This window comes from Ochotona curzoniae, unplaced genomic scaffold, assembly GCF_017591425.1.
Source record: "Ochotona curzoniae isolate NIBS_2020 unplaced genomic scaffold, NIBS_Ocur_1.0 scaffold_2476, whole genome shotgun sequence".
In the NCBI taxonomy this organism is placed as follows: domain Eukaryota; kingdom Metazoa; phylum Chordata; class Mammalia; order Lagomorpha; family Ochotonidae; genus Ochotona; species Ochotona curzoniae.
In genome coordinates, this window is record NW_024467095.1 from 16,850,823 (window position 1) to 16,867,595 (window position 16,773).

At 49.8% G+C, this 16,773-nt stretch overlaps 1 protein-coding gene across 1 annotated transcript; it reads right to left on the reverse strand.

Annotated features, from left to right (window-relative positions):
* Positions 1-2,935: 2,935 nt before the first annotated feature.
* Positions 2,936-9,251, reverse strand: TMEM213 (transmembrane protein 213). Its single transcript, XM_041001961.1, has 3 exons — positions 9,170-9,251; positions 5,156-5,224; positions 2,936-3,105 (listed from the first exon to the last, which is right to left on the reverse strand). Exons 1-3 carry the CDS (start codon positions 9,249-9,251, stop codon positions 2,936-2,938), a joined length of 321 nt encoding a protein of 106 aa, XP_040857895.1.
* Positions 9,252-16,773: the final 7,522 nt, after the last annotated feature.

The window sequence follows — 16,773 nt, forward strand, 5'->3', positions numbered from 1 at the left end:
TCACTACAGCTCAGAGTGCCAAGACAAGGCCCAAGCTATCCAAAGATTTTTTTATAATTATTATCTTGCTTTCTATACCACTGTTCATGGAAAATTGTATATTTGGGATTTTTTTTCAGGCCCTTGAGTATTATCCATATAAAAAGAAATAGGCGGGAAGAGTGATGATCTTAAAATCGGGTGTGTGGGCGCTTGGTGCTATAGACACCGCCTGCAATGCCCACATCCTGTGTTAGAGTACTTGGCTTGAGTCCTAGCTTCTCTGCTTCGGATCCAGCTTCCAGCTCGGGCACATCCTGGGAAACAGCAGGTGAATGCTCAGGGGCTTGGGTCCCCACGACACAGATGGGAGATCCAGAATGAGATCCAGGCTTCCAGCTTTGGCCCGGCCCAGCCCTGGCTGCTGTGGGCATTTGAGGTCAGTCTCTCTCTCCACACTGCCTCGCTCCCACCCCCTCCCACTGCCTTTCAAATAAGTAAATGAGACGGAAGGTAGCTGTGTCACACCTTCCTATTGAAGGTTTTATTTGTCCACATGGCATGTTGATGTACAAGTCTGTAGCAGTACTGGGGATTGTATTCACTACTGAGGAAAAGCGTCCAGATGAAAACGCACGTGTAAGCTACAAAGCAGCTCCTTTCGCCGAGTATTTAGAAGCTCTGAGGTGCCTGTGCACGGATGCCGTGCTTTTCTCTGGGAGTTTGTCTCTGAACTCATGGGTAGACCTTTCTGTGCAGTAATAATTTAATATTTCCCATGCCTCAGATGCCCGGGAGATGCCACAGCGGTGCCAGAACCATCCCATTGCAGGACCTCCTTACTGGTCTCCGAAAGAGGAGCCACACACAGAATGCCTAACTGTTTGTGTGATGTGGTGAAAAGTCAATCTAGTCGCCGGCTATGGATCTAAGGGATGGTGTTACCCCCAGGCTGGAAGGGGAGCTTACACGCTAGCCGGGGTTCTGACCTGACACTTACAAAAGCAACGAAGGAGATTTTAGCAAGGAGATTAGAGCCTAGCTACTCATGCTGGGGAGACGTTTGCCTGGTATATCCCCCCCTTCCACGCAGCTCCTCAAACAGCCCCTTGAGCTTTCGCAACTGAGCTTAAAATCACTGTTTTGATCCCATTGCTGTATTTTTCTGCTTACAAAGTGAATGCCAGCAAGAGAAAGTGACATTTCTTTTCACACTGCCCAAAAATTAATTTGTTTGTTGTGATGCCAACATCTCCTGTGTGTGCTGGTTGGAGCTCCCAGTCGCTGCTCCACGCCTGAAGCAGCTCCCTGCTAATGTACCTGGGAAAGCAGCAAAGGATGGTCCAAGTGCGTGAGCCCTTGCCACCCGTGAGGAGCCTTGATGGAGCTCTGGGCTCCTGGCCTCAGCCTGGGCCAGGTTACACACCTCTGTTTTTCAAATGTGGGTATGAACTCAAAGTGTTTCCTTGATGGGTGTTTTCACCTCGTGGGGAGGGCCTCTCTGTGTGCAGGTCCCAGGGGAGCACAGGGCGTGGGGCCTGGGCAGACACTGGGCCCATCATCACTGAACACTTAGGAAGAGCAGAGCCTCCCAGGGTACTACACACCTGCTGTTTGGAAACTCCCTGACCTTCTAGAAGACCGCAGGATAAACTGGGCCATGCCCTGTGTCCCTGCTGTCAGGGAAATCTATTCAGATGTTTTGAAGGAGCAGTTTAATAGCTTTGACTCATTTTCCATGTCTAGAAAATGTTTCCTCCTATTTTAAGGGCCCTTCTTTTTTCTTTTTCTTTCTCTATGTTTACTATTTTGAGCTTATCTGATCTAAAGATGTGTTTTCTCAGAGGGCAGAAATAGTTCCATGAAGAGTCATTTTGTCCTTTCTTCCTCCTGGAGCCACCTCCCGCCATGGCCTCCACAGGAAGAGTTCCCAGAGGCAACGGCCAGTCCCCATGCTAACTGACGATGACTGTTGGTGGTGGAGAGAAATGACCAGACCATGGCTCCCAGGGGCTCAGGACTTGAACCATTTGCAGAAAAATGGGTATTCTCAGCGCGAAGGGATGGTTTGTAAATTATCCAGGGCAAGGACTCATTCTCGCCTTTCTTCCTTCCATCCAGTGGACACACACATGCAGGACAGAAGGAAGTGGGAGCTGATTGTGCAGAGGCCCCTTCACCGTGGCCACAGTTCAGGGCAGGGCAGCAGTGTCCAGGAGCACAGGCTCCAGGCTGCCCAGGAGCAGTCACTGAGGCCTCTAGCTTTTGAGCTGGTCTTTGAGGAATGGCGTGCAGTCCTGAGGCCTGAGAGGTAGCAGAGAAAGTGAAGACATCAGGACAGTGAGAGGACCTGTGGGGACCCTGACTCCTGGAAAGACGGTTGTGCTCGCACGTGGGGCCTGCTGCCAGGCTGTGAGGTTTGGGTCATGAGGAGCTTGTGTGAATGAATGGCAGCAAGAGAGCCATAGTGCCTGCTGTGGTGCTTCTGCGGGGCTGGGGCAAGCTGGGCACAACAGCTCCAGTCCTTGAGACAGAGTAAGGCATCCTTGAGAGAACATGGGCTGGTGTTAACGGGGCCGGAACAAGGGTGCTGATAGCAGGACGGGGAGACAGGGCCACCATGGGGCAATGATGAAGGAAGAATGATAGTAAGTAAAGGACTAGAATAAGAAGGGGATAACTATTGAACTGACACCAAGAAACTTCTTTCCACACAGGCCTGTGGAATGGCTCCTCTTTAACCAGAGCTTTCTTCTTTAGGCCAGGAGTGAAGGCATTACTGGCTTGGCCTCCTTGGATCCCTCTTCACTCCTTCCCTTTTGCAAGTAGCTGAAGACTAAAGCTGAAAATCACTCCAAAACAATAGGAGCCATGTAGCTCCACCCACCCATCTCCCCCTGCCCTGCAATTCACAAGCAGCTGACCCTGGCCGTCCTTGGGGCTTCAGTTCCAGGTCTCAAGCTTGCAAGTCCTTGGGTTCCTCTGGAGCCAGCTTCATCAGCTTGTCCACACAGAGCAGGATGAGGGTAAGAAACCACAAGCTCCAGCCGACAGCCGCCGCGATCCAGCCATACCCATCCACGCCGGTGTGGCAGCAGCGGGCTGCCTGTGGGCAGAAGTCGACGCCTGGTGCGGGGGAGAGCAGAGGTGACAAGGAGGTGTCACACGGGCCCTGCCTCGCTCACCGTCTAGGGTAAGTCACAATCCTTGGCAGTGTCAATAATGATACCATAATTGCTGGCCTCCAGGAGCACTGATGCTGTGCCAGGGATTACGCTCACTGCTTTTACACAGGGTTGGTGCACTCGTTCCCAATTTACATCAAGACACTGAGACTGTCACTTGCCTTCAGGGATCCGTCCCCTGAGTCAGCAGCCCAAGGCAGTCTGGGTTCCAACACCTCTAGAAACTTCGACATGACAGGCCAGTAAGATCAGCTGGTTCTGACCCCAGGGTGATGGCTCAGTGACTTAATCCTCCCCCTGTAAGTGTCAGATCTCATATGGGTGCTGGTTCGTATCTCGGCTGTTCCACCTCCCATCCAGCTCCTGACTTGTATCCTAGGAAACAATAGAGGATGGTCCAAAGCCTTGGGCCCCTGCATCCATGTGGGAGACCCAGAAGAAGCTCCTGGATCCTGGCTTCAGATCAGTTCAGCTCTGGCCATTGCAGCCACTTGGGGAGTGTACCAGTGAATGGAAAATCTTTCTCTGCATATCTCCTTCTTTTTGTAAATCTGCCTTTCCAATAAAAATGAAAAATAAATCTTAAAAAAAAAAGATCAGCGGGTCCTAATTTTACCCAGTGCTGGAGTTTGGTTACCTATTTTTGCTGTCCTTTTAGTTGAATAATACAGCCAGTGGCAAAGAACTCAGTAATTCGTGAAACAACTGTGGTTATGCAGGTCCAAGCCCTCAAGGTGGCAGAAGTGAAACCCAAACCCATGTCCAGGGGGCTCCAAAGCTGTATTCTTCTACCTAATTTTGCCAATTGGCCTACCTTGAAAATCCCCAGCTATAAACACATTTGGCCATTCAGTAAAAGTACTATAAAACGAAGCCAGACTTAAAATAAAACTTACTAATAATTAGCCCTGCTAGCAGCCACTGTGTGTGACGCCAGCATCCCATATGTGGGCTGGTTTGAGTGCCAGCTGCTCTACTTTTTTTTTTTTAAGATTTATTTATTTTTATTGGAAAGTCAGAAATACAGAGAGGAGGAGAAACAAAGAGGAAGATCTTCTGTCCATTAATTCACTCCCCTAGTGGCCACAATGGTTGGAGCTGTGCTGATCCAAAGCCAGGAGTCCGGAGCTTCTTCCGGGTCTCCCACAGAGGTACAGGGTCCCAAGGCTTTTTTTGTCATCCTTGACTGCTTTCCCAGGCCACAGACAGGGAGCTGGGTGGGAAGCGGGGCCTCTGGGATTAGAACCTGCGCTCACATGGGATCCCAGTGCTTTCAAGGCAAGAACTTTTGCCACTAGGCTACTGCACTGGGCCTAGCTGCTCTAATTTCAATCCAGCTCCCTGCTAATGCTCCTGGGAAAAACAGTGGAAGACGGCCCAAGTGCTTCGGCACCTGCACCCATGTGGGAGACCTAGACGGAGTTTCTGGTGCCTTGCTTTGTCCTGGCCTAGCCCCGGCTGTGGCAGCCATCTAAAGAGTGAATAAATGGATGCTTTGATTCTCCTTCTCTCTGTGTAAATGCCTTTCAAATGAATAATTAAACATTTCAAAAACACTAGACATAGAAAACAATAGTTGCTTTATGCATGACCGAGCTCCTTGCCATGGCATATTCAACTAGAGGGGGAACAGAAGCAGGGAGAGTACTGAAACTAAGTCTGAGCTCTGGGGCGAAGCAAGACCAGGTAATTTTAATGGCTGTTCACTTCCAAACTTCTACAGGTGTTGGAACCCGGATCATCCTTGGCTGCCAACCGAGGGATGGAGCTTAAAGCCACCTGAGCCAAAGACATCAAACCTAGTCTGGGTTTAAAGCCAAGAGAGCTTTTTCGCCCTACTCTCCAAATGGTTCTGGGACAAAAAAACAACGCACAGGAAGGCCAGGCACCCGGCCACTTGACACCCATTGGCAGAAAGCAAGGGGGCTTAAGTTTCCTGGCCAGCTCTAGGGTCAGCTGCAGGCTGAGGGCAGGTGACAGGAGAAACTTACTGGGGCACTGCTCCAGGAAGCCAGGGTCTGGATGGTGGGTGCTCAAAGCTGAATTGTTGCTGCTTGCTTCTGGAAGAAAAGACAGGAAAAATCTCGGTGGGAAAATCTGGTCTCAGACTCAGTTGCAAGACTTTGTTTGTTTGATTTTTTTTTTTTTTTTTTTTTTTTTTTTTGGTAAGCCAATACTGAGTTTTGTGAGTGTGGTGGGTCTATTGAGGCTTTAGGGAGCCAAGCTAACTTCCTGCTCTGAACTAAACTGCCTTCCACTTGCCTCCCACACTGCTCTCATCCCTAACCACGTGGCTGTATCTGGAGATGGATCTTTGAGAGAAGTAAAGATGAAGTGAGGTCTGACGGGTCATCCCTGAAAACATTTGACTGTTGTGCTTAGAAGAGGAGGTAGCGCCACTTTGCTTGAGGGAGGAGAGGCCATGTGAGGACACAGAGTAGGAGGCCCCAGAACATGCCAAGCTTGCTGACACCTTGCTGTTGAACCTCCACCCTCCAGAGCTGTGGGAACACCCCTTCCTGTTGACTTAGTCACCCATGCTGCACTGTTAGCTAGGACAGACTGAGCAGCGGGATACAACTGCTCTGTCACTCCAAGAAGGCTTTCTCTTCTTGACTCACTGCCTGTGGTTGTCCAAATATGCCACTTCAGCTTCTTTCTCTATGAACATAGCTATACAATGTCCATGAAAACATGTGAAATATTTTCTAACAACAATCTTTTGACTTCCTTTCAAAAACTTGCACATGGAACTTGTTTTTTTTTATTGCTGATGGTTGTGACATTACCCAGGGTAGATGGTTATCAAAAACAAGAAACATCCAAGGCCAGAGACCCCCTAGGCTCTGCAGCACTCAGAGCTGTCCCTGATTGGAAGGCAAGGAGCAGAAAGAGGAAAAGCACATTAGCACGATGTCCAGAGTTCCACTGAGAGACGGAGGCAGAATGAGCTGTTGGGCCAAGGAGCAGCTGAGCCAAGGTCAATGGAATATGGGGTTGACTCTTTTCTCTGAAGATGCCTGGCCCGAGTTCATGAGAGTTTCAGGGCAAAGGCTGACCTAGACTGACCATTATACAACACCATAGGCTCATGACAGTACAGTAGCATGCTAAGTGACAGCCAGCACCATGACAGGAAACATCAGTAGATATAAGGAGCAAAATGGATGGCAGCTGGATTCCAAGAAAGACCATGTACATTTCTCTGTTATTAGCTGTTACTTTCCTTTAATTAAACAATCAGTATTATGGTAAAACTTTCAGAGATGAGGCCACTCTCTTCCAGGTAAGCCCTACCCTGTTGGTAGAATGTGTGCCTTTGTTTTCTTAGTAACACACTTGCTACTTGCTATTGGGTATTCTCAACTTGCTCTTGAAATCCTGCTAGAAGCAAAGATTGGGCAGCCACTGTCAGTGTAAGGGGTAGGGTTGGGTTATGGAAATAGATGTAAGGACCCATAGACTAAAAGACATGCAAGAGAACAGGAAGGCAGGTGACCCACACTGTCCTCTGCAATAGCTACCAGCTATTTGTGACTATTTCATTTGTTAAATGAGGTTTAGGGGACCACTGTTGTGGAGCAGAGCATTGGGATACCACCCTGTGATGGGCATCCTGTGTGGACCCCTGCTGGAGTCTCACCTATTCCATTTCCAGTCCAACTCCCTGCTAACAGCCTTGGGAAGCAGTGGAAAGCGGCCCAAGTGCTTGGGCCCCTGTACCTACATGGAAGATCTGGATGGAATTGTAGCCCCCTGGCTTTGACCTGGCCTAGCCCTGCCCAGAGAAGCCATTTGGAAAGTATACCAGTGGATGGAAGGCCTCTCTCTCTTTCTGCCCCTCCTAGTTCTGCTTTTCAAATAAACGAATCTTAAACAAACAAATCAGTCAAGTTTTGAAAAAAAATCCCATTGGTCATGTTGGTCATTCTCAAGTGCTGCTCGTCCCCATGTGACCAGTGGCCCCCAAACTGCAGCACAACAACTGTGAGGTGCAGCCTTCCCACTATGCAACACAGAGATCAGCACTTTCCCAAATCTTAGACGATCAAAGCCAAGAGGACGATTTTTAAAGAAGATTCAGAGAATCACGTGTCTACTCATTCTGCCTCTTTGCAAATGCCAAAAGAAAAAAACATGATAGTTTGAAGTTTCAAGGCCCCTTCTCACCTCGATCCCCACCCTAGGTCAATGTGTCCTTCCGAGGTGCCTGTTGTCACATAGCAGAGAAGAAACTTGTTTAGCCAAAGCCAGAAAATTGCTGCTCAGACTAATTTTAGCCACCCGAGCCCCAGACCCCTCCAATGTCCTGCTGGAGTAAGGCAATTACCTTATGCAATCTGATTGGAACTGTAAATTATTTACAACTCAGTGGCTGAGGGCTAGATCTTGATTCATTTGGGAGAAATCAATTTGTCAACATTTTAATTTTCTTTATAACTCAGTAACTTTCTTGGCTTTGACTTTCATCTGTGCTCTATAACAGAATGGAAGCGGTCCCCACCCAAAGCAAGCTGATGGAAGAAAACCTGGCTAATGGGGTGCTGGTTGTAGGTTAAGTCTTGGAAATTGCTGTTTGTATTGGCGTTTTAAAAAAGCTGTTTAATATTAGCAGTTTCATATGGTTCAGCTGGAGTAATAGCCCAGGTGAACATTCCTAAGAATTTAAACATTACCCACTTTTCCTTGTAAGCAGAACCAGCCAGTCACTGACTCCACTGGGGAGAGGCCAACAGTTCAGCACACTTCAACCTGTCATGCGCCCCTGTCATAGGCGAGGCACCGTGAAAACGAATGGGAAGAAATGGAAACATCGTATCGGAGAGAGCAGGAGTTGGTAAGTAAAACAAACATGCTGACCACAATGCTAATGTTAAGTTCTGGTTCTCCTGCTTCCTCCTTGCAACCACCCTGTAACTCAGCACTGCCTTATCCCAGGGCTTAAAGAGGAAGTGGCAGCACAGAGAGGTGAGGTCATTTGTTCAAGGTCACACAGCCGGTGAGTTGTGGAAGCTGGAGTGGGGTCGAGGCATGGTGGTCATGGATGCCCACATGCTGACCGCCGTGCATGGACTGGCTGTGAGAGTGGGGAATCAGGCATGGAGCAGGACCATGTGCTGGGGCAGCAGAGGACTCAGCCAAGGGTCCTATGCTGAAAGATACAGGGCCATCCCAGGAGAGTGAAGTCTCATTATGGGGTAGTGAGGCCAGCACTGGGGCACGGTGCTGCCACCTGTGACACCAGCATCCCATATGGGCACTGGCTTGAGTCCTGGCTGCTCCACTTCCTATCCAGCTCCCTGCTAATACACCTGGGAAGGCAGTGAGAGGCTTCCCCAGAATTCACATGGGAGACCAAGAAGAAATTTCTGGCTCCTGGCTTTGGCCTGGCTGAAGCAATCATCTGGGGAGTGAACCAGCAGGTGGAAGATCTATTTCTACCTCTCTCCCTCCCTCTCTCCCCCTTCCTCCTTCTCTCCATCCCTCTTTTCGTGACAGCCTTTCAAATAAATAAATACAAAAAAAGAAAAGAGAAAAAGAAAAGGCGAGAAAACAGGGCAGTGATCCAACATTTCTGATGCCTGGGGAGGTGGGGGTGCAGGATTTCCGAAGTTGCAGTACCAAGGTCACGAACGACAGATGAGCTCAGGTAAGGGAAGGTCAAGCACAAGCTGGAGACACAACGGTTCAAGGCTGCTGAGAAGGGCCTTCCAGGGACAGAGAGCAACCCGAGGACGGCAAGCTGCGGGTGTCTGACATGCTGCAGGCCAGCACAGGTGGCTGCTCCTGCCCCAGCTGAGGAGTATGTGATCTTGGCTTTCAGCAAACCTAAGACACCCGCGTCTCATGCCTAATCCTGCAGACAAGAAAGCTCAGGTTCCTCTTTCCTTCGTGCAGGTCCAACCCTGGCCAAGGAATCCTCGCTCTCCTCCCCTCCCTCCCTTTCCCCCTCCCCCTCCCGCCCCCTTCCCAAGTGAGGCCAAGAATAAAGCTCACAATTCTACCTGCCCAGCAAGCCGAGTGGAAGGAGGTGAAGATCAGGCTGAGAAGCAGGACGGCTTGGGGGGCAGAGGTGAGGCACTGCATGCTCTCGGGGGAAGCACGGGTCAGGGTCATCTCCGCAGAGGTGTGCCCAATGCCAAATGCCAGGCGTCTGTCGCCTGGGTGCTGTGTGCTGCCCAAGGGACTGCGTCTTCCAGAAGCCAGAGAACGGCTGCTCTGTGTTTAGGGAAGGGAGAGGGGGTGGAGCAAACAGCGCTTCTGCACCTGTCACCGCTGCTCCACCTCACTCGAAGGGAGACTGTGCCGGCTAGCGGGAGAGAAGGAGGGGCAAGCCTCCGTTCTTCCTTGAGCTCAGGATGTGTTGCTTTGGAGAACAAGATTGACAGAGAAAGATTGTCAGTTCTCTAGAGATAGGTTAGGTGTCTCTTCTGCCTACAGATGTAGCAGGAATTCTCCGTCGCTGTTAGTCCAGCTCTGAAGTATGGAAACTCCTGTCCTTTAAACTCTTCTGTTACACATATGCATCACTGAAGCCCAGAGCTGTGTCTCAGGACCCGAGAAGAGCAAAGTACTTTGATCAGCAGCTAGGGGCTGTGTCTGCGGATGCGTATTCGACAATTGGGCCTGGAAGGATGGGTAGGATACTGACAGGTGGACAGGAGCAGAGGGCATGCTGGGTAGGTGGGGTAGGGGATCTGAGTGGCACAGGTGGGGGAAGGGAAGGAGACCGGACAGCTGCAGAGCCCTGAGACTGAGCCTCTGGCTTGCCTTAGCCAGGAGCCAGATGTGGGGTCAGGAAGTCAGAGGGAGGCTCTGTGATGACAGGAGCTCAGTGTGACTTGATGGATGCTTCATCTTGAGCCCAGAGAGTTACCATAGACCCCGTATCCACGGGAGATGTGTTCCAAGAGCCGCAGTGCATGCCCATGAGCAAGTGAATTTATGAATTAGGCACAGTAAGGGATTAACAATAATAGAACAGTGATGCCAGTGTACTACCATAAGTGATTTAAAAAGTGTGCGTTATCTACGTGTGTACCTTTTGGTTTAGTATGTTTGGGCTGCAGTTGACCTCAGGTAGTCTGTGGGTAAAGCGGGGGGGAGCGAGGCGGTTGTGGACCTACTTGCACATAAGAGAGAAGCATCGTCCTAGGCTTTGGAGATTCCTTGAGGAGTGTGCATTCCCAGCAGGGAGGCTGGGCACTGAAGGGTTTTTCTGCAATGTGGTAATATACATGAAGGAGGGAGTGACTGGCCCTCCGAGAACTGCAGGGAAAGGAGCCGCAGGTGTTGAGGTTTGTGTGTGTGAGGGAAATGCCTGGGCTTGGGAAGTCAAAGGAGAACCACACACAAAGGGGAGAGGTGTATGGGGAGGGGGGAAGGGGGGGCATGTGCACGCCAGCAGGGACAAGGGCATTGTGTCCTGCAGAGGGACAGAGAGAGGGTTGGAACTTGCTTCATCCCAAGCTTTGTAGCAGGATATGCGAGCAGCCGCTTGGGATGTCCTACTGCGGTGACTTGGGATGTCCTACTGTGGTGTAGCTGCCTAGACGAGGAACGTGTGCAACACATATGCTCTTCCCTTGAGGCCAGAGGCACCAATCAGTGGTGGCGAAGTCCCTGCCTTGGAGGATGGGACTGACGTGCTTCGGGCAGTGGACAAAGTTCAGCTTGTGTTTATCGCTGGTTGAACACTGAGCAGTCACCAAGTAGCTGCTTTGTGCTGGGCCCTTGGCAGACAAATTCCAAAGCGAGTGAGCTCATTCCATCATCCCAGAGGAGTGCTCAGCCCAGAGAGGCAGGTGAACAAGTAACAAATGGCCAACCAGCGAAATACGTGTGCTCAGCAGCGAAATACACGCACGGGGTTTTGTCCACTGACCAGCGCAAAACCACAGTGGAGGTGGCATCTCTGATCAACACTAAAAGGATGTCTAGTTTTCCAGGTGCAGGGAAAGCAAACCATGTAGGCAGAGCCCCGTGATGACAGCAAAGCCAGAGATGGATGGAGAGGACCTTGCTAATTAGAATGAATGCTGTTCTCGATGTTTTTCCCTCAATAAATCCTGCCATGAGCTTTGTGGTCCAGTATGGATTTATTCAGTGGCCACTAGAAATGATAGCAGTGCATTCAATCTACAAGGTCTTAACGGTCTGTGTGTTCATATTACACAAAAGCTGGGCAAAACAATTAGCTCATTTATTTACTCTTTATTTTTTTTAAAGACTTATTTTGGGCCTGGCGCAATAGCGTAGCGTTTAACATCCTAGCCTTGAATGCACCGGGATCCCATATGGGTGCTGGCTGTAATCCCAGCAGCACCGCTTCCCATCCAGCTCCCTGCCTGTGGCCTGGGAAAGCGGTCAAGGATGGCCGAAAGCTTTGGGACCCTGCACCCACATGGGAGACCTGGAAGAAGCTCCTGGCTCCTGGCTTCAGATTGGCTCAGCTCCAGCTGTTGCTGCTGCTTGGGGAGTGAATCATGAGACAGAAGATCTTCCTCTCTGTCTCTCCTCCTTTCTGCATATCTGACTTTGCAATAAAAATAAATAAATCTTAAACAGAGCCACTTATTTTATTGCAAAGGTAGATATACAGAGAGGAGAGATAGAAAGATGTTCCATCCACTTGTTCACTCCCCAAGTGACTGCCACAGCCGGAGCTGAACCCATCTGAAGCCTGGAGCCAGAAGCTTCCTCCATGCTCTCCTAACACAAATGCATAGCCCCAAGGCTTTGGGCCATCCTCAACTGCTTCCCCAGGCCACAGGCAGGGAGCTAGATGGGAAGTGGAGCAACTGGGACATGGAACCAGCACCCATATAGGCTCATGCAAGGCAAGGATTTAGCCACTAGGCTCTTGTACTGGGCGCTATTTACTCCTTATTTGAGAGGCAGAGAGAGAAAGGAGAGAGAAAGCTCTCCCTCCATTCAGTGGCTACAAGGGCCAGGTCTGGGTCAGGCCCACAGTGAGAACTGGAAATGTAATACGAGTTTCCCACATAGGTGGCAGGAATCTAGTTACTTGAGGGTTCATGGCTGCCTTGCAAACTGTGCATTAGCAAGAAGCTGGCATGTGGAGCCAGAGCTGGGACTTGAACCCAGCCACACTAACATCTTAGTGACTGGTCTTGTCAGCGCCTGCTCCTAAATAATGATTAAAAAAAAAAAAACAAGTCTTATAGCTCATTTCAGACACTTAAACAGACCCAACTTAGTGGAGTACACTCTGTGTGTTTCAATATATTTGTTATAAGCAGGGCATGTTCCTCCCACATGGCAAGAGTCTGAGATGCACAGACTGAAAATGGCCCAGCTGGGGCTATGGTGGTGGTGCTGGTGCTGCTGGCGGTGGTGGTTTGGTTGCCACCCACCTGTCTGAGCCGACAGCATCCTACCAAATCTCAGTGGAAATGGGAGGGAAGCTAGTGTTCTGTTCGCTCCACCCCTGCTTTTCCTCGTTGGTATTTGATTTTGATACTCCTTTAGATCAGCTGGACAATTAGGACAAACGTGCTGTTACCAACAGATGAAAAGACTTTCTTGTCCCAAAGTAGGACCAGCTTGCCTGGCCCACTGCTAACTCATTCACTGACAGAGAGAGGGCGGCCAGGCCTCGCTGCACGGGCCCGTGTGTGGACGGGTCTGCAGTGGGTGACCCTCAGAGCCAGGCACCTTGCGTGGCAGCCTCTTCTGACATTTGGGATCAGGTTTAGTTTAGACCGCGTACCAGGAAGTGGCATTGCTCAAAGCTAGACATTCTGCAGGAACTTTCTCAAGGGTTTTTGTTGTTGTTGTTGTTTTTACTTACATGGTGGAGATATGGATTTGATGACACTTACTTTAATAAAATGAAGTCCAAGCGAATCATGTTTGTGGCTAGGCTCCATGGTGGTGATGGGAGCGGGAGTGAACCGCAGGGGCAAATGTCAGGCCTTTCCTGCCTCCAGCTTTAGCTAGTGTTCCTGATAGGATATCCTTTGAAAACAAAGAGGGTCAGAGGTTGCTGTGCTGCAGGATTGGAAAGCAGCAGTGCTCTGTGGTCTTCAACAGCCAGGCTCCAGGAAGGCTGTTAATATGGAAGACTCTTCCTCATCTCTCTGTGTATTTTTTTTTTTAGAGATTTATTTATTTTTATTGCAAAATAAGATATACGGAGAGGAGGAGGGACAGAGAGGAAGATTCTCTGTCTGATGATTCACTCCCCAAGTGACTGCAATGGCTGGAGCTGAGCCAATCTGAAGCCAGGAGACTCTTCCTGGTCTCCCACATGGGTGCAGCGTCCCAAAGCTTTGGGCCATCCTCGACTGCGTTCCCAGGCCACAAGCAGGGAGCTGGATGGCAAGTGGGGCCACCGGGATTAGAAACGGTGCCCATATGGAATCTCAGTGCATGCAAGGTGAGGACTTTAGCTACTAGGCTGTTGTGCCAGGCCAAAGGGTGGTGTTTGAATCTAACAATCATGATGAGACATGTGATGTGGGTAAAGCTGGCATCCTCTATGGGCACTGGTTTAAGTCCTGACTGCTCTACTACCGATACAAGCCCTGATAATGCCCTAGGAAAAGTAGTGGAAAATGGTCCCAGTGCTTGGGCCCTTGCTGCCTCCTATAGACCTGGATGAAGCTTCTGGCTCCTGTTACCTAGATAGTACATCTACATAGCAGATGAAAGATCTCTCTCTTTGTAACTCTGACTTTTATATAAATAAACATGTGGAGAGAGAGAGAGAGAGAGGGAGAGAACAAAAGGAAGGTGCCCATGTTCCCCATCAGAGGACCTGGGTTGGTCCCCTGGCTCCAGCTCTGGATTCAAGTTTCCTATTAATGTGAGCCCTGGGAGGCAGGAGTAAAGGCTGCAGTAGCCTGGTTCGTGCCCCCCGCGTGGGAGGTCGGGATTGCATTCCTGTCTCCAGGATTTGGCCCCCTCCCCCCGTAGCACACATCTGGAAAATGAACCAGCAGATGGACGCTCCCACCTCTCAAGCGACTAAATGAGAATTTAAAGCAAGAACTAAAATCAAGTTAATACTTTAAAATATTTGATTTATTTGAAAGATAGAGGTACAGAGAGGGCATGGGGGCGGCGAGAACACTTGCATCTGCTGACTCATTCCCCAAATGGCTGCAATGGCCAGAGCTGGCCAAGTCCAAAGCTGGCAGTCAGGAGCTTCTTCCAGATCTCCCAAGTGGATGCAGGGACCCCAGTGCTTGAATTGTCTTTCACCACCCTCCCAGGCACATTGCCAGGGAATTGCATTGGAGGTAGAGCAGCTGGCACTTGAATCAGTGTCCATCTGGGACACCAGCGTTGCCAGTGTGGTTTTACTGCTATGCCACAGCACCGGCCCTAAGTGAGTACATTTTTAAAGAAGAGTGCTCTGCAGAAAAGCAATACTGTCAGGTCACAATTGACAGATGGTTTCAGTGTCTGATTGCCTAGGGAGCATTTTCAATATTAGAGAATTTTTTGCATTCTAGAAATCTTAGGTTTCACATTTCATGTGGTGTGAAGAGTTGTCCTCTCACGGCCTGTGGCCCGGGATGCTGAGGGTGTGGTACCCAGCTTGTGCAGACACTCCCCGGGAGGTTCAGGATGTAGAAGTCTGGGGGAGGGGAAGCTCAATGTTGGGAAGCGATCCCTGAGGCCAGCAGACTACTCCTTAGCCCACTGGGAATGTCTTCACAAACAAACGAATGGGACAGAGTTTGGCGTAGCAGCACTGGCCTGGCCCTCCTCTCAAGGCTGTTCCTGGGCCTTCTTAAATGCTTCAAGTGACTCCTAGGTAAGGCATTCAGTTCCTCTGTGGATTGAGGAAAATTACTAAGTGACTAGTGCCGAGCAGGTAAGGGCATGCAGAGGTGAGGTTAATGGGTAATTGGAGGAGTGGGTCTGCTCAGCTCGGGCACTCCGTGCTCAGCCATTGCTGCCTCGCTGCGATTCCCTGCCTCTGTTGGCACAACACTGCTGTGGTTAGATCCTTTTTTTCCCCCTTTTGTTTAGTCAACAGATGTGGGTTCTTAAAGAGAAACTTTCAGCTAAGGTTTGGGGACATGAGCTGCAAGTTTGTGGTCAATGTTGTGCCACATTCTCTCCTTCAGTGTTAGTGTGACACTGAGAAACGCCACATGGTCCAGGCAAAGCATGTTGGTGCTGTGTTTTCAGAATCCTCTCTGGTCTGCTGCTGTGTCCTTCTGGCCTCTTCTAGAAATTCCTTTCTTTCTCTCTTTTTTTAAAGATATATTTTTATTGGAAAGGCAGGTTTATAGAGAGGAGAGATTGATGGCGTCTTCCATCTGCTGGTTCAATGGCTGTAACAGCCAGAGTTGAGCTGATCTGAAGCCAAGAGCTTCTTCCGGGTCTCCCAGGCAGGTACAGGGTCCCAAGGTTTTGAGTCATCCTCTTCTGCTTTCCCAGGTCACAAGCAGGGAACTGGATGGAAACTGGAGAAGCCAGGACACTACCTGGTGCCCATATGGGATGCCAGTGCCATAGGGTGCAGGGTTGGCCTGTTGAGCCATGGCACCTGTCCAAGCTGTCCATGGTCACCAATCCTAACCCAGCTTCCCTGTTATCATTTCTCTCTTTTTTAAAAGATGTTTTTATTGATGATCATTTATTTGAAAAGTACAATGACAGAGAGAGAGATAGAGACAGATCTTCCAAGCAGCATTCCTGATATATGGCCCTGGCCATTGCGCTCTTTGGGAAGTGAACCAGTGGATGTATGATCTACGTATTTCTTCCTCTATCTGTAACCAGGTCTTCCTAAATAATAATAATATTATTATTAGTAATAATAATAATAGTAGTATTAATCACTAGGGAGGTGTTCTCAAGGGCAGGACTCCAGGTGACTGTGAGTAAAATCCATCCATAGCTAACACTGGGGTGTTCTGTTCTCTGATGAAATTTCCTTTTCCTACATCTGGAACCAGGTAGCCTGAGATGTGGCAAGCAGAGATGAGAATGAAAGGGTATCAAGCAGCTGCGCTGTGAAGAGAAAGGCTCCAGCTAAGGTGTGTGGTAGTGGAGAAGAGGAAGCCAGAGGGGCCCAAGCTAGAGGATTTTCTGAGAACGAGGGTGGGAGTGAGAGGAGAGGAAGGAGTGAGAGGAGGGGAGGAGGCAAGGCCAGGGAGGGCGAGGAGAATGGAACTATCTCTAAGAGTTTCTGGAGGCCATGCCCAAGGCATGACCCAAAGGACATGGAGCAGGAGAACAGCGGTGGGGCCCAAGGGGCACTGGGTGGCATCAACATGCCCCGAGATGCCCTGCTGGAGAAAGTCCCTGGCCAGGAAGAAGTGATCCTGGCTCCAGCATGGAGGAAGTTGATCTCAGTGGGCGGGTATAGGAACCCTTGGACGTTCCAATCAATGAACTGCAACTAATTGTGTTTGTGTGGGTGGGGTGCTGGCGGTAGACAGGGGGAGCTCAGGGTCATTTGCTCTCCTTTTTAGCAACCTCCAATCCTTGCCTGTGTCTGGGGTACTTTCTCTAAGAATGCACGTTGTCAAGGATTGCGGGTGGTAGGGTCAGTGCCTGGACAGCGGTGGGAAAGCATTTAGGACAGTAAAATACGATACTTATTTGCATGAAGGTGATCTTG

Excerpts from the sequence above, each read along its gene's own strand:
- TMEM213 (XM_041001961.1), bottom strand. The coding sequence starts at position 9,251 with ATGCAGTGCCTCACCTCTGCCCCCCAAGCCGTCCTGCTTCTCAGCCTG. Across the intron at positions 5,225-9,169 it reads CCACTCGGCTTGCTGGGCAG|AAGCAAGCAGCAACAATTCA; the intron begins GTAGAATTGTGA and ends CTTTTCTTCCAG. Across the intron at positions 3,106-5,155 it reads CTTCCTGGAGCAGTGCCCCA|GCGTCGACTTCTGCCCACAG; the intron begins GTAAGTTTCTCC and ends CCCCCGCACCAG.